Source organism: Littorina saxatilis, linkage group LG4, assembly GCF_037325665.1.
Source record: "Littorina saxatilis isolate snail1 linkage group LG4, US_GU_Lsax_2.0, whole genome shotgun sequence".
Classification (NCBI taxonomy): Eukaryota; Metazoa; Mollusca; class Gastropoda; order Littorinimorpha; family Littorinidae; genus Littorina; species Littorina saxatilis.
This window is the reverse complement of record NC_090248.1, coordinates 35324742-35350141: the sequence shown is the minus strand read 5'-3', so window position 1 is coordinate 35350141 and position 25400 is coordinate 35324742. Positions and strand designations below refer to the sequence as shown.

Below are 25400 nucleotides of genomic sequence, written 5' to 3'. Positions count from 1 at the left end.
TGAAGACAACGAGCACAAAACCTACATCTGCAACGCCCACTTCACCTACGCCAATCTCGATTACAACTCGTCCTTCGCCAAACACACTTTCAACGGAGACGTGAATAAAACTACCACCAAATCCGCGCTGTCGAACCGTTCTTTCATCCGTTCCCGAGTACCCCAAAGGCAAAGGCCTAGAGCGGCGAGGGCCAAGCCAGTCTCCGCTCACCTTCACTCCAGCAAGGGAGCGACAGCGCTGATCGCGGTCAGTCTCCTGTTGATGATCGCCCTCGTTACCCTAAGCTTCGTGTGGGCGCGACAGGCTGGAGTCATCACATGGCCTGCCTCACAGGTGCGAATGCATCGGCGGATGCAGAGCGCGAGACTGAGAGCGAGAATATGGGCGCGGGGATTGAGGCCGGTGCGTGGTGGCTTGGCAGCTACAGTGCCTGACAGCGCTTCAGAAGCAATTGAAGGCTGGTTTGTCAACGTCCGCGTGGCCACGCCGCTCAACGCACGCCGGGCAACACTGACTCATGCCGGCGGGAGTGTGGGAGCAACTCGACAAGCGCTCTCACCACGCCCAACACAGTCCCTCCCACAACAACCTTCTCCCAGTCAGGAGCGACCAACCCAGGCATACACTAATCAGAATACCGAAGAGTCGCGCCAGCGTCGAAGAGAACCACCTGAAGGTGAGGAAAGCCCTTCTCAAGGTCAAGCCCAAAGAGGCTACGAATCCACATCATCTTCCACATCCAGCCCTCGACCTCAAACACCAACCGCGATGGGACCTTCGACGGGGAGATCAGAAACACACTCTGACACTCTCCAATCTGAAACACAGGTTCGAGGGCACTCGGGACTCGTGAGAAGTGCGGCAGGCGGCTCAGTGGTGGCCCTACCGACTCTAGCTCTCGACATCGAAGACGTGGCTGGGGCGTCGGATGAGTCGGCGGGGACACGTCAGTCTTCCACCACTGCCACGAAACCGCGAGACGGGAGCGGGACTGTTAGGTCCTCCAGCGAGGAGCAAGGGGAAACAATCAGTTGTTGAATTACGAAAATTCCGGTTGGAAGGACTCCAGTCGCGTGTCTGTAGAAAAATTGATTTGTACGAACGATAGTAAAACGAGTGATGTTTTCCGGATAGGTTTCAAAGCCAAAGAAGTGTTATCTTGGTGACTGAGCATGCAAACCAAAGACTTCAGCCGTCTTTTTGAGTGAAGTGTGATCGAGTTGATGGGACAACAGTACATCGAGTGAGGTTCGCTAGACACAGCATTCAGAACCAGAACCAGACAAAGTCAGAAACCTTTGCGTGTCTGAGAAAAGTTTAAAGTGGCAGAATAATGTTAACAGGCAGACGAGTGATGGAAACTGCCATCCCGTCCCCCAGCGAGGAGGAAGCTAAGGCGTTCAGATGTTGAACTCCACAAGTAAAGCAATGCAATGACCCCAATGTTAGCTCTTCCCTGTCGTTTCACTGACGTTTTATTGTATTTCAACTCACGGTTACCGACATTGCTGGTAAAACAACATTAAATCACACGATACTGAAAACTTATGATGTTCACTTGACATGATGATCCAGAGGAATTCGACGTAAGCTGGTCTGTTAGAACACTGATTAGACAGAGAGCATGCGGTATTATTACTATGATGTGTGCAAATAAAAAGCTAACGGTGGATTCGCTTCTGAACTGAAAGATAGACAAGATACAGTACATGTACGTTTCTCGCATATCTATTCTATAAAGTAACAGAAAACTGCGATCATCAACATGACATATGCTACGTTAGCCTACGACTTCCAATCCTCCCAAACTTTCCCTTCTTGGTGCATTGAGAGGGAGACTTTTGACTTTTGGATGGTTCAGAGATAGAGAGAGAGCGAGAGAGAGAGAGAGAGGGAGAGAGAGAGAGAGGGAGAGAGAGAGAGAGAGAGAGAGAGAGAGAGAGAGAGAGAGAGAGAGAGAGAGAGACTTACACAGACAGACAGAGAGAGGCTTTTTCGTGGCCCGTATTCTTTGCCCTCTGGTGTATCTTGAAGTGATCTGGTGCTCGGGTGTATGACTGATCGATTGCACAAATGTATCCAGGCATTCTTCAGAGAAATAAACAGGCTGTGAGGTACATGTATATATTTATTTTTTTGAATAATATGTTTAGTTTACAAGTATTGCTGTCATAGCTTGTCAGTCTGCCCGTGACCACACACCCTTTATACAAAAATTGTCATCAGTGAAGAAGTCAAAGGAATACCCACCGCACCGAATCCATGTGAGACGCATCTGCAACGGATTGCAACGATTTATAATTTTGTTATTTTTTAAAGCTGAAACAGAAAACAAATCTCAGTCAATGAGTGTCATGAGTGGTGCAACTCTTCGGCGTCGGAGCACCGATCAGTTCTTTGTCCTCATCATAGACCTTCCTGCAGTGCCGTCGAGAAAACAGATCAGTACGTCAAGAATGTCTTGCAGACGAAACTGCCCGTTGGTACGGCATGACTGGAACAAACTGGCTTTTTGCACCATATCGATGTACACTACATTGGGGTGTGCACGTTAAAGATCCCACGATTGACAAAAGGGTCTTTCCTGGCAAAATTGTATAGGCATAGATAAAAATGTCCACCAAAATACCCGTGTGACTTGGAATAATAGGCCGTGAAAAGTAGGATATGCGCCGAAATGGCTGCGATCTGCTGGCCGATGTGAATGCGTGATGTATTGTGTAACTGAAAAAAAATCCATCTCACACGGCATAAATAAATCCCTGCGCCTTGAATATGTGCGCAATATAAATTGCATACAATTTTTTTTTTAAATAAAAAAAATCCCTGCGCATACGCGCGATATAAGCCTCATATTGATTGATTATCACTCAGCACTTCTTGTTTTAGGTCGACACGTGCGAAGCCTCGCATTTTTTCACCCCAGAAATACTTCAGTTGTCATCCCAAACAGAGATTCATTGCCGCGTTTTCACATAAACAATTAATTGAAGTTTGGGAGGTTCTGAAAGGGAATGAAAAACTCGTCGTTTTGCACCAGCAAAGTTTAAACTACAACTTGACTTTCACAATGATTCCTTTTCACAGAAAGTTAGTATTCCTCTTCCTCGTCAGTTAACGTTGTATCTCATGTCAGTGACATATAGTCACTAGTCTCAGGGCCGGACCTAAGTAGTGTGAGGGGGGGGGGGGGGGGGGGGGGGTGTTCCCAATAATGGCAGGGGTACATGAGTTGAGGGTGCTTTGGAAAATGTTTGAAATCTAGATCAAAATATGTGCTATCTGGCGCATTTTGGGAGTATTTGTCATGTTTATTCTTTTATATATGACTAAGTGCCAAAAGGTGCTCACAGAACAGAAGACGACTTTGTTTTACAATAAAAATGTTTCTAAAAACGTGTGTCTGCTGAAAATTGGTGTGTGTGTGGATAAATGTGCGAAGAGATAGTGGACATAATTTCGTGTGTCTGACTTGAACGGTTTTGAAGTTATCTTTGTTTAAAGTCAAAAATAACGCCAAAACCGGCCATCTGAAAACGGACATCGTGATACCTCGTGTTTTGAATATGCCACAGAAAAATAACAAGAAGCACAAATGAATTGCATTTAGTTTGATTGAATGCCTGAAACATCGCTTTACAGACGAGACCAAACGTCAAATCTAAATCTCGAGAGAATTTTTTTTTTTCGATAACCGAATTTTAAGGTGTCGCACGCAAGATGTGTCGTCATCACGGCATACATTTTTCAATCGCAGATATTTACTAAATTTCTTTTTCAAAAACTCTGGAATTGATGTCGACACGTCAAGCGATAACGGTGTATCAAACTGCTGTCTTTCAAGTAATCCAGCAAAGACTGCAGAACTTTTGAACAGCATTTTTGAAAACGATTTGAAAATTTCGTCATTTCTTGCGAGCGACAAAATGTTCGCTAATTAACGGTTATTTTCTTTTAAAAACAAAATTTACATGTACAAAGATCTACTTCATCTACGGAACCACGTGACACATTCTGTGTTCAAAATTTGTGAAGAAATCACGAACCACGAATGCGCTATCAAGTGTTGAAATTATGTCGTCAACATCTTTTCAGATCTTGCGTGCGACACCATCTTGCGTTCAACATAAAATGTCACTACCTTATCGAGTTTAATGGGTAAAACTAACTATTTGTTGTCTTAGTTTAATCTTCTTAATTAAAAGCGTAATAAAACCGAACTTCCAAGATGAATTTTAATTGAGATTAGCGAAAGAGCGGGCACGCAAGTCGACCTTAAAGTAAAAGAATGATAACACGAGCGTTTGTCGTGTTGTCTTGCGTGCAACACACATTGTCCAAAAAGGAAAATGTATATTTTTCTCAGACGTTTTTTAAGTTGAAACCTTGAAACTTCACACACATTTGGGGTTTAATCGCCCCCATGCATGGTAAAAGTCTTGTTGACCCTTGTCAGATTTCAAGGTCACGGCTGGGTCACATGTGGTTCAGAAAACGGATGAAACATATTTTTTCAGAGATTTTTGAAGCTAGAACCTTCAAACTTCAAACAACGCTTTTGCTTAATGATTGTTCAACATGGAGAATTCAAGGTTGATCCTTGAGAAATGTGAAGGTCATAGCAGGGTCTCGTGTGGGTAAAAAAAAAAGGAAATTGTATTGAACTTCAATTTATATAAAACCAAAGTCTGGTTGATCTGTTTTAAGATTTAAGGTCAAATCTGTTATTTAAGGTCAAATCAAATAGAAATTTGTTGATGCTTAAATCTTTGAAACTTCCAACAGGTTTGAGGTTTGACAACTTCTGGACTTTGAAATCTGGTATGGTTGATCCTGGTAATATTAATTGGTCAAAACATCAAGATCAACAATTATAAAATAAGCACTTTCACCAATGTCAAGTGAGCAATAGCAGCAAACGTGAGTCTTATAAAGATTATCACTTTTTGTGTGACCTCAACTTGACCCCTCTGAATGCTCTCAATCATGGAAATTGACCACACTTTGATTATAACCAAACAACATCAAAACTTTGGAAATGTGTGAAGTTTCAAAGGTGTTGCTTAAAAGGCGTTCGTGAAAATGACAATTGTATGTGTCTGACTTCAATGCGACCCCGCTGCGACCTTGACGTTTGATTTTATCAACCAGACTTTCATCATGTGTGAATGACTTCAAACACTATAAAACTAGTTGAAGAAATTGACAATTTTTCAAAGTTTAAGCCAGATGGCACTGCTGTGACCTTGAAATTTGACAAACATTAACCAGGCGGTCACCTTTTTTAGAAAATATCCTTAAAGGATCTTTAACCTTACTGTGATCTTGGAATTTGATGAGGTTTAATTTAACTTGCGTAGTGTGCCAAGTTTCAAGGCCCTAGCTTCAAAAACATATGAGAAAACCTCATTGAAAAATGTATATGTTTGACCTCAACGCGACCCTGCTGTGACCTTGACTTTTTCAACCAGACTTTAATCGTGTGTGAACATTATACACTAGAACTGTGTGTATTTTCAAAACTCGTGCTATAAACGCGCTGAATAAATTGAAAATATTCCACATTTGGACCAGATGTGACCCCGCTGTGACCTTGAAATTCAATGTTGTTTAATGTGATGTGCACCATACCTGGAGGTCATTATACTTTGGTTGTGTGCCAAGTTTCAAAGCCCTAGCTTTAAAAACGTGCGAGATAACCTTAATGCTATGACTCAGTGCCGTTTTGAATGATATAACGAACAAAATTATCGTTATTTGTAAAATCATTTGGGTAAATTTATCTTTTCTTTTCGTAATTGGGTTCCAGCATCTGTTGTCTTAACAAAAATCACAATATCAGTCGTGTTTGTCAACTTTTATTTTTTAGCCCCTTTGTCCGCTTTTCGTGCGCACCTTTTGGCACTTAGTCATATATATATTTTATTGACGGGCCGCCCGAGCGGCTCGTCTTTGGCCTTTTATCCTTGGTACAAATAAACGCTCGATCGAGTCACTTTCGCAGTTCTGAATATTATATGAGGCATCAGATGGACAGGAAGAAATTGCTATTCACAACACAATGAGTCACGTTCACATAAAATTTGAGCCCGGTCACTTTTATAGTTTCTGAGAAAAGCCCAACGTTAAGTTGTGTGTTGCCGAACAGAAAAGGCTAGTTATCTCCCTTGTTTTTCTGATAACGTTCGTAAAAGGCTACAGATGTAAATACTTTGATGTAAAGAATAATCCTACAAAGTTTCAATCACATCCGATGAACTTTGTCAAAGATATAAAATGTCTAATTTTTCCTTTGACGCTGACCTGTGACCTTGAAAAAGGTCAAAGGTCAACGAAACCATCGTTAAAGTGTAGAGGTCATTGGAGGTCACGACTAAACAAAATATGAGCCCGATCGCTTTGATAGTTTCCGAGAAAAGTCCAACGTTAAGGTGGTGTCTACGGACGGCCGGCCGGACGGCCGGCTGGACGGCCGGCCGGACAGACTAACACTGACCGATTACATAGAGTCACTTTTTCTCAAGTGACTCAAAAATGTAACTGTCCGCTGCTTGTGAAACCAGATTGCTCAGTGCTTGCCATATGAAGGGAGGTTACACCCATTTTGTCAGCGCCAGCGCACAGAGTGGTGTCCCCTGTGGACTTTCACTCTGGGCTGGTGACAACACGATTTCGAGGTAGGTCAGCTATAACAAAATCATTTCCATAGTCTGGAAAAGCTAGGAAATTATCCAATATCGTCGAAAGAACCATGAACATAGTTTGTGACTAGTGTGTCGTGTGAGTTTGTGTGTCTGTGCGCACTTGCCTTTGAGAGAGCGAGGAAGAGAGTGTGGTGGTGGTGGTGTCCATAGCCTTTACTGCTTTAGTTAGTTTAGAGTATATTTTCATTCCCGAAGCTCTGGTACTTCGTTTTGTGTGTCACTGTGTATGACTGACGCTGTTAACAGTTAATGTTTTAGTGATTCAAGTATTCTAGTTATCTTCCACATGATCTTCTGATTTCGTTCTCATTGTTAGAAAATGCCGATAAAGTATCTTTATTTGATCTTCCTGTTAGAAGAAACAAATGCTAATCATAATTAAGTGGCATCTCAGTGTTCTCTTTTGCCAGCTGTGTGTTTTTTTTTATATTCTTTTTATAGGACAGTTGATCAAGTTGGTTGTGCATTGTAAACTGTCAGATACAGACCAGGTAGTAAAGATGACAGTGCTAGTACTGGGAGCGGGGATGGTGTCAGGGCCTCTGTTTGAGTACCTGCATCTTCACAAAATCTCCTTTACCGTGGGTGAGTATATGTCTGTGTGTTTGACTTTGTGTGTGTCTCTGTGTGTATGTGTGCAGATTAAATGTGCATGCACCAAATGCTTGGTTTCAACATAAATCATGAAGTAAATGAGTAATCAGCATCCGATGCAAGCTGAATTAATAAGAAAGACTACATGCACTTTGTGAACCAAATATGATTTACTTATGGAGAAACTTCTGCCACGGTTTTTTGAGTGCATGCATAGTTTATGCTTTCAAAGCTTTATATATACTGTTATTAGCCATATTATAGACAATATTTGTAGAAGTTTTTTTGTTTTTGTTTTGTGTTTACATTGCCTTCTTTTCTTCCTTTACTCAGCGTATGACATTAATTATGTTGAACACTTATCACAGCCTCTAATCTTAGGGGAATTTGTTTCAGTGTCATGTCTGGAGACAGAAGTGCAGTCAGTCAGGGGCTGCTACCCTGATGTTGTGTGCCACTGTTTGGATGTTGCTGATCCAAAGTTACCTGCTCTCATTTCCCAGCATCAGCTAGTTATCAAGTTTGTAAAAATATGACAAAATCTTGCCTAGTTATACCAGCGTCACACGCACACACACACACACACACACACAAAACATCTAAACAATGCAATAGAAGAAATTAACCGCAACTTTACTGGTTTCCATTTCCACATTGTATTTAGGAAAATTTGATGCTTGACATCAAGTTCAATGTCATCGAAGTTAAATTTAATGTTATGAAAAAAAACACCAGACTGAGTATATGACTGATGTACAGTTCTGAAAGTATGAGTTTTAACAAAATGTATTTTTTGTTGCAAAACAATGCACTTCTTAGCTACAGCAGTCCCTCTCATGAACGGACACCCTTGGGCCATAGCAAAACTGTCCGTACATTGCAGGTGTCCGGTCACGGGAGGGGTGACCACACCACCCCCTCCCCCATACACTCACACAGAGACACACAAACAACAGGATTGAGTCTATGCTAATCACTTCTTGTGGTTACTAAACAATAACAATAAACTCCTAATACTTCTTTAAACGTTCTGTAAAAATGATTTGTATGAAAAGTGTTGAAAAGAAGAGATAAAATAAATCCTCAAGGCAGTGAACACACTCACCATGCACTGACATACGAAAGCAGCCACACAATCACAGCACAGAGGAGCGTGTGCAGATGCTTTGCAAGAATAAGCTTGAAAACCAGTTTGAATAAATAGCAGCAGATAGAGCTGCATGTCATAATCATGTAATTTATTTTCTTCTTGTCTGGCTTTATTGACTGCATGCCGATCATGTGGCATGGCAGTGACTTTTCACTCTTCAGTCGGAAATACACTGTACCAGAGACATACATTCTATCTATGTCTCTGACTGTACATAACACAGCTCCCATTCTCCCTCACAAATGCCTACCCCAAGCCGAGACAACTGATGCTTGGAAATTGTGTGGAAGAGTACACCTCTCTATTTCTCTCCAATGCTCTTCCTGCAGACATGCAGTGACACCGGACACAACACAGAGTTTAGCCAGCTACCCCCCATCTCTCTCACTCCCTCCAGCCATGTACTGTTTGGGGCTGTGGCCAGAGAGGCCAGCTGCACTGTTCAGTCAGAGCAAAACCACTGAGTTGACTGTATCTAACTTTTGACAAAGCAAGACAACTGAAGGGTTCACAGATTAGGCAACCGACTCACTGGTCAAGGCTGAGGGGAAACAAGAGTATCTTGTCTATGAAAGAGGTTACACACAAATACGCGATGCTGAGAACTGTGGCCTGTTTTTCACTCTCTTTCGCTCAGGACCTTCATCGACTGTGGTTTCTGTTGTTTACGTCCAACAGACAAGAATAAAGAGCACAGTGCAGTTTCATGTTGGCATCTTCGCATGTACTCCACTCCTGACCAAAACTACCCCCCCCCCCCCTTCCTGATGGGTACACGTGTACTCAAGTTATCAGTGACTGTCATCAGGCCATTGCGGCTGTGATCTTTGTAGTAAGAGCCAGACTGCTCTGTTATCGATTTTGTTGTGGTGAAAATTTGACGATGGTCTGTCCGTATATTGGAGGTATGACCTGCTGTTGGGACCGAAAATGAGTGTCCGCGTCCACGTTTTGCAGGTGTCCGTTTAAGGGGGGGCAAATATAGAAGGAAAACACTCCGTGCCGAGCAAATGTGTCCGTACATGTCAGGTGTCCGCTCACGCCGGGGGCCGTACATTGCAGGGACTGCTGTAATACCCTCCAGCTGTACTTGGAATTAAAGAAGAGACAGCAGATGTTTTTCCTTAATCAGTTGGATTATACTGAATAATATTGAATTTGCTTGGCAGTCACTCTGATCGTTTCTGTGAAAAATATTTACTCTCTGTCATGGTGGACAAAACAATACACACTATAGTGGGTTTTTTTGGTGTTTTTTGTTTTGTTTTGGGGGGGGGGGGGGGGGGGTAGGTGTCTGTACAGTGGTGATGCATTTTTGTATCATAAATGTTTGTCTGTCTGTCTGTCTACTTTGAAGCCATTTGGATGGAAGTACCTGAGATTGTGATGTTTTGTTTTGCTATAAATTAAAGGTTCCAATAATTTACTGCTTGTTTTTTAAGGTGATAATTACACACATTATTGTTTTAACTATTTCAGCATCCTTCCACCTCCCCTGATGCCCCAAGTTGCTGCTATGTGTGTGGATCAAGGCCGACATATGCTAAACCCATCCTACATCTCTCCGGAGCTCATGCAGATTCATCAGAGGTTGGTGAATTCTGTGGTGGTTTTTTTATGTAAAATTATTTTTCAGTGGAACAAGCCTGTAAATGTACAAACTTTCAGTTATTGCAAGCTAGTTCAGAGCTGTGATCTTTGGTTTTGGCACAGGGTTTATTTTTCATCGTGAATCTGAACATCTATTAGTGTATAGATAATCTAACACCCCTCCCCCCCCAAGTCCAGCCTACATAAAACACACACATGTATGTAAACAGTCTCAGATTCAAAGCAAATGTTTAAGCTTAGAAAGCATGATCACAAATGTTCTAAAAGTACAATTAGTATTCAATTCGGGCACTGCATGTTTTGTACCAATATTTTGCAGCTGTCCTAGTTTCCTTTATAATATTTTGCTGGTATAACCATAAATACCTGATTCTGACAAAGTATGAAATGACCAATGAAGATTTGCGTTCATGATAAATATTTTCAAGATCAACCAAAGAAGCCTTTCATGTTTGTAAAGGTCTAAACTAATGTTTCAGAGCAGTGGATTCAGGAGTGCTCTTGCTGTGTGAGTGTGGCCTTGACCCTGGCCTAGATCACATGCTGGCTATGGAGGTCATTGACAAGGTTACTGCCAGCAAAGGTCAGGTCAGTGCTAACCTCATTCAAGAACTGAAGACACATTCAGACTTTATGAGGTTTAAAGAGCAGAAGAAAAAAAAAATAAGAAGAAGAATGAGGAACTGTGTGCATCCACTTTTGAAAAGAATTATGGCAAGATATCTAATACAATGTACCTTGTGTTTGTTGAACTTGAAATGCTGAAAGTACAATCACAGGCTACTGATGAAGTGTTTACTTTGTTTCACTAGGTGACATCTTTCACGTCTTGGTGTGGAGGACTACCAGCGCCTGAAAGTAAAGACAATCCTCTGCAATACAAGTTCAGGTCTGCATGTTCATTAGCATTCAGCTTTTATGTACCCCATATCAGATCTCTCCCATTTGTTTAAGAAAAGTTTTGATGCATGGTTGAGTCTGTCACGGCGATCGGAAAAATCGGGTATTTGTATAACTGGGGTGGGGATTGAACCCACGACCTCCAGCGTGAGAGGCAAGTGCTCTAACCACTGTGCCACTCCGGCTCTCCGGTTGACTTGAATGCAGGCTAAAATTATATTGCAGAGGTTAGGTTCGGGAGAAATGTTATACCTATTTCAACTGATACAAAACATACTGCTTCTCTGTTGTACGCAGCTGGAACCCCAAAGGAGCTTTGATGGCTTCCTGTCGTGAAGCTGGTTACATTCAAAATGGCCAGGTATGGAATATGCAGAGTGAGTGAAGGATTAAGTAGTGTTTGTCACTGCAGGTGGTGGGACAGTCAGAAAAAGAAAAAAGAAAAGACAAATTAAAAACTGATTTGATCAACACTCTTGTTGGTGCTATTGTGGCTCAAGCTTGTTACTGTATCCAGCTAAAATCCTCACCCTCTTTCAAAGCGTTAAATATTGGTGAAAAAGTAACAGCATAATTATGTGCTTTGGTCGTTAGCCGGCAGTGACGATATATATGACAAAACATCAGGGCCTGTACCCAAAGGAGCTATTGGTTTTTTTAATGCAGTCAGTGTATTTACATGAAAAGCATGCTAAATGAGAGATATGTATGTTTAACAAATCTAGCTGGGATGAAACTTTCTTTTTACAAATTAATTACTATTCATTTCATTTATATTTTTTCTTCTTCCGTTTTACCTCCAGAAAGTGACAGTGCCTGCATCTGAGCTCATTAACAAAGCGCACCCAGTGGACACATCCTCCATTCTACCCGGGGTGGAGCTGGAGGGGCACCCAAACAAAATGTACCCCCATTACCTCAAAGCGTATGGCTTGGAGACAGTCAGCACGTTCTTCAGGGGCACTCTCAGATACAAGGTAAGCCCTCAGTGTTGTTACAGTAATGAGTGTAATGGGTATATTTACAGGCAGGGTGAATGACATAGGTGAACCAATTAAAGGTAATTAGGACATTGTTTGTGTTAATTCTTCTTTTGCATTTATATATCTGCTCTTATTGTGGATGATCAGATTCCTAAATTACAATACCAGAGAACTAGTTGGCCCAGCTGTCACAAAACAACAAGAAAATCTAAAAACAAAACCAACAAGAAAACAAAACATCAAAGATTAAGCAGTTAAGTTAAGTTAAGTTTACTACTGCACTATCAAGCCAACAATGCAGCTCGATCGTCATTAGCTTGCTTGATTTAGAGATTGAACTCATTGCGGGAGCGTTTTTGTTTCTTTCTCAATTATGATCGCAGCTGGGAACACAGAAGAAGAAGAATGATTGCAGCATTGTAGTATATTCCACAATGTGTCCCTGAATTGGTGTATATGGCAATCTTTTGAGTGGAACAGCTACCATTCTCTTTTTGCTACAGGGATTTTGCGACACAGTGAAAGGATTGATTCAGGCTGGTCTCTACAGCCAAGAGTCACTGCCACTGCTCCAACCTGAGGCTCCACCCCTCTCTTGGGTAGGTCGCAAGCATGGCGTTGTGTTTTCTGTGTGTAACTTAAACTGTGACAGGGAGACTATTGCGTCACCATTCACAGCAGGCTCTGCATAGTTATCTGCTGGTGAAGAGCGTTCGATATTTATACAAGCTCGACGTTTCTTATATATGTCGCCCGCTATAGACACCTGTCAATTGTAGAGCTCTGTTTGTGATTGGATGTGGTTGCTGCTGTCTCCTTGTATGCTCTTAGGAGCCTTTAAAGGAAAAGTCCAAGGTTTAGGGTCACTTTTGATACGTTGACACTTTTAATTCATTAACCACAATTGCATGTGTAAAAATGAACACAGAAGCCCCAAAAGTATACTTTGAAACCTTTTTTTGCTGTTCCGAATTGTTCCACCGCGCGCGCAGTCTTGGCTCATGACCTTTTGCACACGTGTTTACTACGTCACACACTGCTCGAACAAGATGGCCACTCACAGTATTTACAACAGCGAGGAAGAGGAGGAGTACGACGGACCACGTTTGAGCCAGGCTATCGTTCTTCCTACCAGTTTGAACAACGGAAGAAAGACGAGGAAAGAAGGCCACAAGACGCTGCTCGTAACAGAGCCAGCATGCAGAATCGGCAACACTGACTGGTATGTGATTACTATTGTTGTATTTTCCACTCATCAGTTCTTGTGCTTCTGTTGGTATGTTAGCATGCCAGGATTATGCTAAGCTGAGCTTTTCAAGCGTCTTGTTTTCTTACCACTTGGATATTTTACTTGGGACTGACAGTTCAGAATAAATGTATCTGCAGTGTTGCCTACACTTGACGATCTCTTTCCCCTCTGGGAATTCTAAGCATGGTTTTTTTTTCCGTTTACACAACAAAACATGTTGATAGTAAGTCAAATTGCGTAATGCCATTTTCTCGTACAGAATGACATTGATGTTGATGATATTTTCACTGATTCGTGACAGTAAGACACAGTGTTTCGTTTTAGGTAATGCATGGAACCACAAAACAGTAAAAGGGAGCTTTCTGAAATGGCGGCGGTGATTTCAATATATCAGGAATATTGCCTTACATGTGCCTATTCCCCTGTAACCTTTTTATGTATTTTAGATCTGCCATGATACGATTTGTAAAACGACGGAAGGACATGAGTTATGGTCTAAAAGTGGTGATTTTGTGTATTTATTTTAGGAAGGAAATCGTGCCAGAGATGTTGTTTGGTCAGTAGGGAGGTTGGGAAATAGTTTGTTCAAAGGTAGAAGGACATTTCGAGTAGGCATTGAAAATGAACGAAATGCAATTCTGGGACGATACCAAGGATTGTTGTGAATGATGCAGACAAAGCGTGGTTTTTTTTATTTTTATAAATCAGTGCAGAATTTAATCTTGAGTGAAGCGGTATGTTTTTGAAGAACTCTTCAAAACAATCTTCGTTCTGTTGAATAGGAGGATGTGTGTGTGTGGTGGGGGGGGGGGGGGGGGGGGGGGGAGGGGGGCATAATGGCGTGTGTCCGATTTCAACAGAAAAACTAGGAAGATCTATCGTAGATCTGAAAATAAATAATTCAGTGATGAACAAAGATTAATTTGTTTGTGCGTGTGTGGGTGTGTGTGTGTGTGTGTGTGTGTGTGTGTGTGTGTGCGCACGCGCGATACCCGTGATGAGGCGACCATTGTGTAGTGGCTATGTTCCCCAGGCTCCAACAGAAGCAGGCTGAAATCGAATTCTGTGAATGTGATCGTTTATCGTGTGATGGAGTGATACCGCTAGTCGTTTTAACAAAAGAAGCTTTCTCAGAAATATCCAAAAATGCATACACAACAGTTCCCTTCTTTTGATTGATGTTTGGTCTGTTTTGTTTCGCAACATGGGACACTGTTCAAAAGACAGTGCAGGAGTATTTTCAAACACCTTGAGGAGACAGGACATTGTTTCTGTTTTACAGTGGCCAGGTCAGTCACGATGTGTGGTCAGTGTTAAAAAGCGACCCTGTTAGATTCACTCGAAGGGTACTAACACTGCATGCATTGTGAAACCGCGACTAATGGTACTGTTCGTGTTGTTTCTGTAAAGCATGGTAAGTGTTGTGCATACATAAGAATCACCCGGTTTTTTGTGTGTGTCTCCTATGTGAACGGGGCATGCTGTTATGATTACAGAGTGATCTACTGTTTCAGGTGTCAGTGCGGACATTGCTGCCGGATGCCAACTTCTGTTGAGTGTGTGTGTTGCCACGACGTCAGACAAATCAAACAGAAGGTAGAAGGCCTGGAAGAGCAGGTAGGCTGCATCACAGCACATCCTGGCTTTCGTACCGTGTGTCTGGACATCTACTGCCTGGAGACCGCATACTATGCGTACAAGCAGGACTACGGGCGTCTAAACTTCGATCTGCATGAGTATGTAACACAACACAAATCAGAAGATTATCATTCGGATATATTTGCATATTCTTACACTGACAAGAGAGTGAAATACGTAGTACATTGTATTACACAAATAAACAGATCGGATACGTAAACTAGACACAAATACATCGAATCTAATTAAATCTTCATTATAAACATTAACAGTGGAAAATAACAGCAACTGGGAAACAATAGCATTTGTGTGAAATAAATACAAAACCTATTGTAAGACTGAACACCCACCCACAAACTTTTCAAGATACAATTTAATTGATGTGGGATTCTTCAGTATGTACACTTCTTACTTGCCGGTGTAGCACGATATTAATCTTACGAGATTTTTACTCCGGAGTAAAAACAATTCGTACGAATATGTTACTCTACTCATACGTGAGAAAGTTACTCCCCACGACAGGTGTACTCCGATTAAAAAAAATGACGAACAAAATTGTAACTCCCCTGACAAATAATTAACTAATACATTAATCCACCCTATCCACATAATTATCAGTATGATTAGAGCTTGTTAATTTTTCTTAAGTTTTGACATCGGAAATGTACCTCATTGCTTAGAATGGGTGTGTAGCTGATGATCGTTGGTGAAAGCCTACAGTAATAGAACTTGGCGGACATTGGTCATAGTCCGATAACTGCCTGCATACAGTATACCTACATAACAGATTCCAACACAAATTTCTAAAGTGAACATGTCATATCTTTATTTTTATGGATGAAGAAAAGGAGGTTTCCGCCTGACATATATCGAAAAAAAGGAAGACATCTTCTGGAAGGTTTTAAATGCAAAGTTTCATGAAGATCCCAGCAATCATTTTCAAGGAATCGCTCCACACGCTTTCTATACGATTTTCGTATGAAATTGTAATCTATTTTCTTGCTACGCAGGGGCGGACCTAGTTGTGGATAAGGGGGGGGGGGGGGGTTCCAATTTGGAGCAGGGGTCCAGGGGCCGCTTAGGCCCCGGTGGGGTCCAGGGGCAAAGCCCTGGTGGGGGGTCTGGGGGGCTTCGCCCCCCAGATGCTGAAGGAATTTTATTTTTTTAGGTCAATCGGAGGCCTCTCCTTTGAGTTTTTCGTCAGTTTCAAGCATGTTGCATTTTGGAAGGAAGGAAAGCACAAGCCCTTTATTTTTTTACAAAAAAAAAAAAAAAAATAAAAAAAAAAAAAAAACGGATGGGGGGGGGGGGGGGGGGGGGGGGGGGGGTCCGGGCCCCCCCCCCCCCCCCCCCCCCCCCCCCCCCCCTAGGTTCGCCCCTGCTACGGGTTATTGATATATAGATTTTAAATATTTGCCTATATTATATTTGTGACAAAAATGCAGTGCGTTCAATGTTATTCTGGGATTGCTTTACACCACTTGTTTCTTTCTTGCTTTCGCAGGAAATACAGATATGTCGCCTACAGGCAGCTGGTGCGATGGTGTTGGGGTTTTCTAGGCAAAAGCATCAGGGTGCCTCTACCAGCTTGTGCCGTGAAAACGATCAGGGACACTTTCCCAGACGGAGGAAGAGTGGGGTTCAAACTCCCCCAGCTGGAGGGAATCGTGTGACCCTGTGTTGAACAGCTTCCTGCATGGTGGGACGATGGTACTGGGATGCCAGGTGGTCTGGTACATGGTCCACATGATCCCACAAACTTAGTTCAGGTTCCTGGGGCTGTTGGTGTACTCCCGCATCAGATACTCTGTGAGCCGGTCAGCATAGCCTGTGCCCCGCAAATAGAAATACAAATTAAATCGATGAATTTGACTCAAGAAATAACTGTTTGTGGTGATATGCATCGGTATGAATGTATAACGGGTACATTAAATATACCCCCCCCCCCCCTCTTGTGTTACAACGTTCACTACCTTTCTTGGTTAAATGAACTGCTTGAAGTTAAACTTTTAGAAATTTACCCTCACTATTATATATTTTTCTAATTTCTAAGATTTGATTTTGTTACATATCTTTTTTAGGACATAGAGTGGGAGTTCCACTAAACTCAGGTCTGTCAAAACTTTTGCATCAGATAGTGAATTTATGACTCAGAAACATACTCATAAGGGAGAGATCATTGAAACTGAAAGCAGAGGTTATTTGTGGAATTCCCCAAGTCTTCGTGCATGCGAGTGTCCGACAAACAAAACTGTAGCACGTTCAACCATCTTGACAGAAGGAACAAATACCCACGCTTCCAAAGTAGGTCAGAACTGTTGCAGAGTAGTACAGGAAGGTTTTTCACACTATAACTACCACTCTCATGAAGTTTTTCACTTCAATTGAAAGCCCATGATAGTGACCTGTACGATATCAAAACAGAAAAGCTTAAAAAACAATGATACTCGCCGGGATTATTGTCGCTTTTCTACTCCTCAAAAACTCAGCTAATATTTCGGCTGTCACTGTTTACAGTCAGGATGATTGTGGGCTATATTTATAATGTACCCATCATCCTCTGTTTTACGTAACCCCACCCCGTGTCATCCGGGTTGCTCCAAAACAACATTGTCTGCTTCAGGAGCAGACGACATAGAAATAGTATACATCACAATCACATACGGACATGATCTGTTGCATAAATTCCCTTTTCTTTCTTTTTATCTTTTTTTTTCTTTCGTGGGGGGTGGGAATGTTTACAACAATGTACATGAGATATAGCGAAATTCGTGATTAAGCGTGAAACGGGACATTGGGCATTTCCCCATGTTCAACTAAGAAACAGCGACAGAAGATTCATGACAAAAGCTTGTACCTTCCAGTGATGTCACAGCTCTCCTCGGATTGGTTACTGAGTTCCCAGTCCTCGTTTTCTCGGTCTGTCACCATTCCCTCCTCCTCGTCTGACTCGCTGACGGGCTCTTCCTCCATAACTTTGAAAAGATGTTCATGCACTGCTAGCGGTTGTCGGTTTCCTTTGGGTTCTTCAGGATCCGTCTGCTGGCAGAAATCAACCTTTTTCATGTGAACAAGAGGTGCTGGGTGTACCTTATCATCAGTTTGTGACCCTTTAAAACAGAAAGAACACTTCATCCTTTGCAACTTTCATGCTCATAATAAAAACATGAAATTCTATATTTAGCGCGCATGTGTGTGTGTGTGTGTGTGTGTGTGTGTGTGTTTGTGTGTGTGTGTATATGTATGTGTGTGTGTGTGTGTGTGTGTGTGTGTGTGTGTGTGTACACCTTTCACATTGCTGTGGGTTGACTCTGTGCACAGGCAAATATTTTGATGACTGGCGGTTTTTCGTGACAGCGGCAAGTACAGCAGGGCTTGTTATGGAGTGTCCTTTTGTTCTCATCGTTTGCCGTTGGGAATCGTGACAGTTCCCTTTTCCTCTGGAAGTAAAAGAAGAAAGACACTTAGTCTAATGATAATTTGATTTGAAAGTATGCTTGGTCTGGTATTGTCTATTGACCTATTCAGAACATTGAAAATTGAAATACCCACTGAAAGACGTATGGATATTATCATGTGTGTATCCATGCGTAAGTTTCAACACATAAGCTGGTTTTACGTGTCTCAGTCAATGCAGACAAATCACATGCACGATTCTCACATCTCTCGTCTTTCAGTAGCAAAAACTGCACGCTTACAGTAGATATTTTATACATAGTAAATTATAATTCAAGCAAACACTGTCAATGTCATGGATTTACATTTGGAGTTTGCGATCATATTTACCCCACGCTTGGCACATATATTGTGTAATGTCTCCACACACAAAACTGACAACGTGTTACTCTTAATCTGCCGCGCCACCCCCCACCCCTATCACCCCCACCCGCTCTTGTTCCTGCCCAGCCCCCATTTTCCACAGCTCAGCTCAGACCGTTATGCAACAGTGTTGCCTGTGGCGCTTCGACGTCAATACATCATCTTTGTAATCCAGCAGTAATAGCCGGACCAAGACACACTAATCTGCACCAATTCACATTTGCTGCGCACCAATATGTGGGTGCATGGTCAAAACAAAAAACATCTACTACATCTACAATCAAAGTACACTGACCTTCAAGCAGCTTTGAACGGAGGGTACTGCCAATCGCGACAATACTCTTTTCGGTTGAAACCCCAACCTGTTTTGCTCAAAGTTGATGAAGTCGGTTTGCACGAAATGTTCACTGCAAATGAACCTGCTTTTGCCAGACACTTTTAAATGCGCACGCTTTAGCTGTGGAAACATCTCCCATTTCGATAACAAACTTAGGTTTTTGGTAGGAAATCTGTGGAAGGAAATGCCGCTTGTTGTTTGCGTGTTTTTGCAGTTTGCGGCTGCACACCTATGAGGCATTCTTCCGGACCCAGTTATCACTTTTACACATGCATGAACACCACGTTGGTTGAACCAAAACAAACACTGTGACGTCACAGTGAACCGACGTCACAGTGAACCAAAAATCACGTGACCACAACATGACCCCAGGCGGCTTGTCTTGGTTAGCCCACCAATAATAAATGTTCAATTACAACAACAACAAAAATTTTAATAATTTTTAAAATATTTTTCCTGAGATGTTTATAACATTTGGCATTCGATATTCAAGCTTTTGGAGATATTTCAAAACCTTGGACTTGTCCTTTAAAGTAGCTGTGGCAGTTTTTGTAGGGCTATTTATTTAGCTCAAAAATTCTCAATCCTGTTTGACTGGCTTTGTCTCCAAAGGTATTGTTGTGCTTCATGCACTCTGTTACATAACACTGAATAAATACAGCTGCATCTAGCCCAACTCTGTACGCTATGAGCATTCTTTATTCACTTACACAAGATGGTTCCAACTTTTCTCCTCGCTCATTACTTTCTAATACATTACTTTTACTTGTGGCAGATGCACACAAAGTTAATAATGTGGACATGTCATCAAAGTAACATTTTTGTACATTTTCTATGTTTCTGGTTTCCTTCAGAGAAGTTTGATGAGCTACCTGGTCACTGGATCAACAGATATGAAAGATGTTGAAGAAAAGCTGTTGTCAAAGGACGAACATTCAACTAGCAGATTGGAAGCCCTGAGAGGGTCAGTAATCAATGCTAATCTTATCAAAATATTTGTTATTTATGCAGTGAGGATGTTTGACACGAGTAACAAAAAAACCCAACTACGTTACTCTTAAAGCGGAGTCCTTGTCATCAGAGACTTAAAAAACCAATGATCCTCTTTTTTGCTTTCAGTGTCGATGTTGAAAGAATATGAGGAGAAAGAAACTCCCTTTCACACAAATAAATTTGAGCCATCCAGCTTGATCATGACAAGCTGTGAGGCTTGCTCATTAGTCAGAAATAAGGAATGATGTCCAACACCTTTTTCTGTGTGTTTTAGTCTGGGGCTGCTGTCAGACACGCTCTTGGCCAAAGAGAAGACACCCTTTGACACGCTGGCTGCTCATCTGCTGCACTCGCTGGCTTACAGTTGGTTTTAGTTTTACAGTGGAACTTTGCGCCCCACCCCCTTTTAAGACTGCCCCCCCCCCCCCCAAAAAAAAAAAATAAATGAACAGAAAATCTAAAAAAAGCAAAGGATTAAAAAGCTGTGTGTGTGTGTTGGAGGGGCGGTCTTTAAATCAGAATTTTTAAAAAGCGGGTTCTAACATAAATCATATAAAAAAAACTATTATTTTTTTTGTTATGTCCCATATCAGGGGCGGATCAGTTCATTTTATGAGGGGGGTTTCCAAAAGTATATTGTGAAGATATGGGTGTGAAGGCGCGAAGCGCCGAGCCGACGGCGCGAAGCGCCTAGCTTGCTAGGGGGGTCCGGGGGCATGCCCCCCCGGAAAATTTTGAAAAAAAGGATGCAAAATGGTGCAAGCTGGTGCATTCTGAGGATGATCATTACCAGTTCCAGGCAGCAGATTTTGTCACTGATTAATACCCACAAAATTGAAACTCAACCCAAAAAAACACACAAAAATATTTTTATTTTTTGGCTGGGGGGGGGGTTTCCGGAAACCCCAGAAACCCCCCCCTCGTCCGCCCCTGCATATGGATTGTTTATTTGTACACAGACACACACTTACTCTTGTACTTGGCGCAAACAGACACACTACCCCTCCCCTGACTTTAACGCAAACAAAAACATAAGTACAGTGTATCAACTCCATATGTCTTGAAATCTGCCTCACACAGACAAGCACAATTTATCTCCATCCTACCCCCCCCCCCCCCCATCCCCCACAAACACATTCATTTGACAGTACACTATATACAAGTTTTTTGTTCATGCAGGACCAGAGGAGCGTGACATGATAGTGATGCAGCACGATATCACCTATCAGTTGCCAGGGCAACGAGAGGAAACGAAGCGTGTGGGTCTGGTGGTGTACGGAGACCCTGGTGGTCACTCAGCCATGGCCAAAACTGTGGGTTACCCTCTGGGGATTGTTGCACAGATGATCCTCAAAGGTAAACTGAGAGATCCACCTTGTCATGTTTCGTCAATCCGAGTCAGAAGCTAAGACTAAAGAGTCCAACAACATATGAGCAAGTGAATTCATGACAAACGCCAGAATACATACAAATAATGACTTATACAAAGAATTTGATGTGCCATCACTTTTGAACTCAAATTAATTTTACCAGTATCCAGGCAACTGAGTGGAGAAAAAACAGAGGTCTGAATCTTCAAGGAAAAGTAATGATCATGCCTAAGTGTTAGCGCCTCCCTGAGATTTTATTATTTTATTTTTTAGGCAGTAAATTTTATACTCTAAATGCATCAATGCTCTGTGTGCATTAAAGAATAGTGTGTGAAGTTTTATGTTTATTGGGAAAAATTTCCTAATCAACTGTCTGATGCAAGTAATCCATTCAACCAAAAGAATCTGTTTTCCTTTGAACCCTATTCACCACTGCATCTCATTAGCACAGATGAATGATTTTGGCTGAGCTTTAAACATAAAAATTCTCCCAATAAAACAGTATCATTTACTGTGAACTTTGATTTTCAGGTGAGATAAAGCAGAGTGGTGTGGTGCTCCCGACAACCCCAGACATCTACCAGGCAGTACTGACGGCTCTAAAAGACTTTGGAATCACAGCCACCGAATCAGTTTTCACCACATGAAAATCACAAATAGATGTTTTCCAGAAATGACCCCGATTTAAAAGCATTGTGGAAGAGTTGCGCCCCTTACCTCGTACAAACAGGAAACTGACTTTGATATCTATACATTTATGCCGCTGCAGTGTCCACTCGATATGACCCCATTACTTTTGAATATATACACATCGGAGTTTTTGATTTGTCCCGGCAATGCCGGATCCCTTGTTCCTAGTGATAGCTGACGTGGTTGGTCTAAGGTCAAGTGAGTTTCCCTTGAGGTCAAGGTCACGGCGGTGTTGAAAACTGACATGCTGGCTGAGCAAACATTGTAGGCCATCAAGTAAATTGTGGCTCCGATGTGCAGATTTTGAAAAGAAAAGGACATCATGCATACATGCAAAACCTATACATTGGAGTCAGTTACTCATTGCGATCGTCGCTTTAACTGGTTGACCACATGTTTTCTGGTTGTAATAGGTAAGGGGTGCAACTCATCCACATTGCTTGCAAATCCTGACAGAGTTAATTCTGAAAATCGTCTATAAGCTGAATATGTATACCAACCATTACAGGAAAATATCTTGGAATGGGTAGATCATTTAAATGAAACAAGCATGGTTGTTCATTCCCAGGAGAATTTTCCATATTTTTGTTGTGTGTTTCAGCTTTTGACATGAAAGAAAGAGCAGGTTGTGAGAATAACAAACACATTGGGAATTGGAAAGTACACATATAGATATATATAATTAAGAGGAGAGAAAACGTCCGGAAGAACATCAGCTTTCTTTATTTTTACAATCAGCTTTTTGTGTAAAATGTAATCAGCTTTCAGCCAGAAAATAGTCAGTGCTTTGCATAATAACATAGTTGGAAATAACAAGCAATAAGAAAAAAGCTGGAAGAGTCAAGAAACCGGCGATAAACAGCTCGTCAGCTACCTTATAAAATCTACATGTAGTCAGTTTTGCTTAATTGCGATATTTGTTTTATTCAAATCAGTGTTTTTCAGCACCAACTGTGATTTTCAATGAGATTGTTACTCAGTGCCAGTACTTATAATTAGGATATTTTGTATGAATATTGTTATTCCCCTCTGTTATTAAAGCAGAAGTTGGACCAGATATTTTTCATTTTTCCAACTTTGCTTGATTAAAATATGTACATGTCTTATGTCGCCGCCCGGAAATACAAGTGCCGTAACTACAAATTTTGCATTTCTGAGATTTTTGGTATGCCATATCGCCAGGGCAAGGGGCATAACCTCGCAAAGTCTTAAACACTTCCTTGTAAAAATAGGAGAGCTATTCCCAAAATACTTTCACTGTAAGTCAAGTTAATGAGTATCTGGCGGGAATACAAATACCGTAATTTGAGTTACGTCAACTGTATTGTTATTTTTTCACATTTGCCGCAAATACAAGTGTTGTATGTCGACTTATAGCTTTAATTTGTATTGCGGATTTTGACCAAAACACACTGCTAGAAATGGGCACTGCTAGAAATGGGCTTTCGTTCCTCACATACGATGATTGTAAATTTCTTCTTGGTAAAACAATGTAAAGTGCTTGGTGCTGATTTAATAACACACTTCTATTACTAAAACCTGCAATACAATTGCCGTAACTTCTGATTTCTTGTAAAGAGGTTCCTCTCAGTCTGGATACAAATGACGTATGTCGACTTACCTCAGTTGTATTTATGCCTATTTCTCAATACAATGACTGTAAGTTGACTTACGGCAGTATTATTTCCGACTTTTTGACAAAAAAAATTCAACATTCTCTTCAAAATGCATAAAATACCGTATTTTCCGGGTCATAATTAAGGCGCGACTTTTTTCCTCGAGTTTGACCCCTGCGTCTTGTATAACGAAGCGCCTAATCCGTGTATGAAATACGAAGAAAAAAAAAATTGGGAAAAAACCATGGGGAACAAAACGTGACAAGAACTCACCTCCATCTCGAATACCGGTAGTCGTTTTTACATTTAGTCAAGTTTTGACTAAATGTTTTAACATAGAGGGGGAATCGAGACGAGGGTCGTGGTGTATGTGTGTCTGTGTGTGTGTGCGTGTGTGTGCGCGTGCGTGTGTGTGTGTAGAGCGATTCAGACTAAACTACTGGACCGATCTTTATGAAATTTGACAGGAGAGTTCCTGGGTATGATATCCCCGGACATTTTTTTCTTTTTTTCGATAAATGTCTTTGATGACGTCATATCCGGCTTTTTGTAAAAGTTGAGGCGGCACTGTCACACCCTCATTTTTCAATCAAATTGATTGAAATTTTGGCCAAGCAATCTTCGACGAAGGCCGGACTTCGGTATTGCATTTCAGCTTGGTGGCTTAAAAATTAATTAATGAATTAATTAATGACTTTGGTCATTAAAAATCAGAAAATTGTAATTAAAATTATTTTTTTATAAAACGATCCAAATTTACGTTCATCTTATTCTTCATCATTTTCTGATTCCAAAAACATATAAATATGTTATATTCGGATTAAAAACAAGGTCTGAAAATTAAAAATATAAAAATTATTATCAAAATCAATTTTCCAAAATCGATTTAAAAACAATTTCATCTTAATCCTTGTCGGTTCCTGATTCCAAAAACATATAGATATGATATGTTTGGATTAAAAACACGCTCAGAAAGTTAAAACGAAGAGAGGTACAGAAAAGCGTGCTATATGCAGCACAGCGAAACAACTACCGCGCTGAACAGGCTCGTCAGTTTCACTCCGTTTTGCACAAGCGGCGGACTACGGTCATTGTGAAAAAATGCAAGGCAACCCAGCTATCACAATGGACCTGCCTTTGATCTCGCGGCACACACAGAGCACACATATTTCCACTCTGTATTCTTCCTTTGATGTGCGGCTTATTTTCATTCTTCGACCGTTTGTTACCGGTATACTTTTTCAATGTTGGTGCGCCCTATCGGCCCCCTGGGCCCAATGGGTGACTGGATTACAATTTTTTTTTTTAAAGAAGGGGGATGCGCTTTAGCGCCTTGTAACCCGGAAAATACGGTAGTCATTTTTCGAAAAACAATTATGACAGGGCAACTTACCGACTCCGAAGGATGATCAGTAAGAAAAATCAACAAATGTTGGACAAATGAGACTGAAATAATCTCTTTTTTTGTCTCCTGTTAAATTGGGTTTTTAGACATATACGGCACTTGTATTTCCGGGCGGCGATGTACTCAAGCAGAAAACAATTACCTTTACATAAATTCAGTGCTATTTAGTTCTTTCAGTTATCATATAGTAATTGTGCCTTTGCAGTTGTAATGTGATGAAGCCTTTAATTATGGTATTGTTAATTTGTTTTACTCGTTACAATAAAACAAATCCGATTTTACTTGTATGGTTGATTGACATTTTGACTGAGTAAAAAAATAAATATAACTGATGCACTTA

At 41.3% G+C, this 25400-nt stretch overlaps 2 protein-coding genes and 1 long non-coding RNA gene across 4 annotated transcripts in view; 2 read left to right on the top strand and 1 right to left on the bottom strand.

Annotated features, from left to right (window-relative positions):
- LOC138964598 (uncharacterized) overlaps nucleotides 1-10899 on the bottom strand; it is a 14496-nt gene extending 3597 nt beyond the window's left edge. Inside the window, exon 1 of the long non-coding RNA XR_011455152.1 lies at nucleotides 10798-10899. This is a non-coding gene — a long non-coding RNA (uncharacterized lncRNA). The remainder of the gene's footprint in view (nucleotides 1-10797) is intronic.
- On the top strand, nucleotides 6546-25400 carry LOC138964590 (alpha-aminoadipic semialdehyde synthase, mitochondrial-like). Of its 2 annotated transcripts, XM_070336589.1 has the most exons (13): nucleotides 6546-6678; nucleotides 7186-7290; nucleotides 7696-7819; nucleotides 9929-10039; nucleotides 10540-10648; nucleotides 10873-10949; nucleotides 11258-11321; nucleotides 11764-11937; nucleotides 12447-12542; nucleotides 19841-19950; nucleotides 20254-20342; nucleotides 21159-21335; nucleotides 21881-25400. In XM_070336589.1, exons 2-13 carry the CDS (start codon nucleotides 7206-7208, stop codon nucleotides 21994-21996), a joined length of 1332 nt encoding a protein of 443 aa, XP_070192690.1. In that variant the 5' UTR covers nucleotides 6546-6678; nucleotides 7186-7205; the 3' UTR covers nucleotides 21997-25400. The 2 variants fall into 2 exon arrangements, with proteins under 2 accessions (XP_070192690.1, XP_070192689.1); XM_070336588.1 differs by lacking the exon at nucleotides 6546-6678 and having other exon boundaries at nucleotides 6692-7290.
- On the top strand, nucleotides 12887-18007 carry LOC138964588 (uncharacterized). Its single transcript, XM_070336584.1, has 3 exons — nucleotides 12887-13165; nucleotides 14707-14928; nucleotides 16335-18007. Exons 1-3 carry the CDS (start codon nucleotides 12945-12947, stop codon nucleotides 16501-16503), a joined length of 612 nt encoding a protein of 203 aa, XP_070192685.1. The 5' UTR covers nucleotides 12887-12944; the 3' UTR covers nucleotides 16504-18007.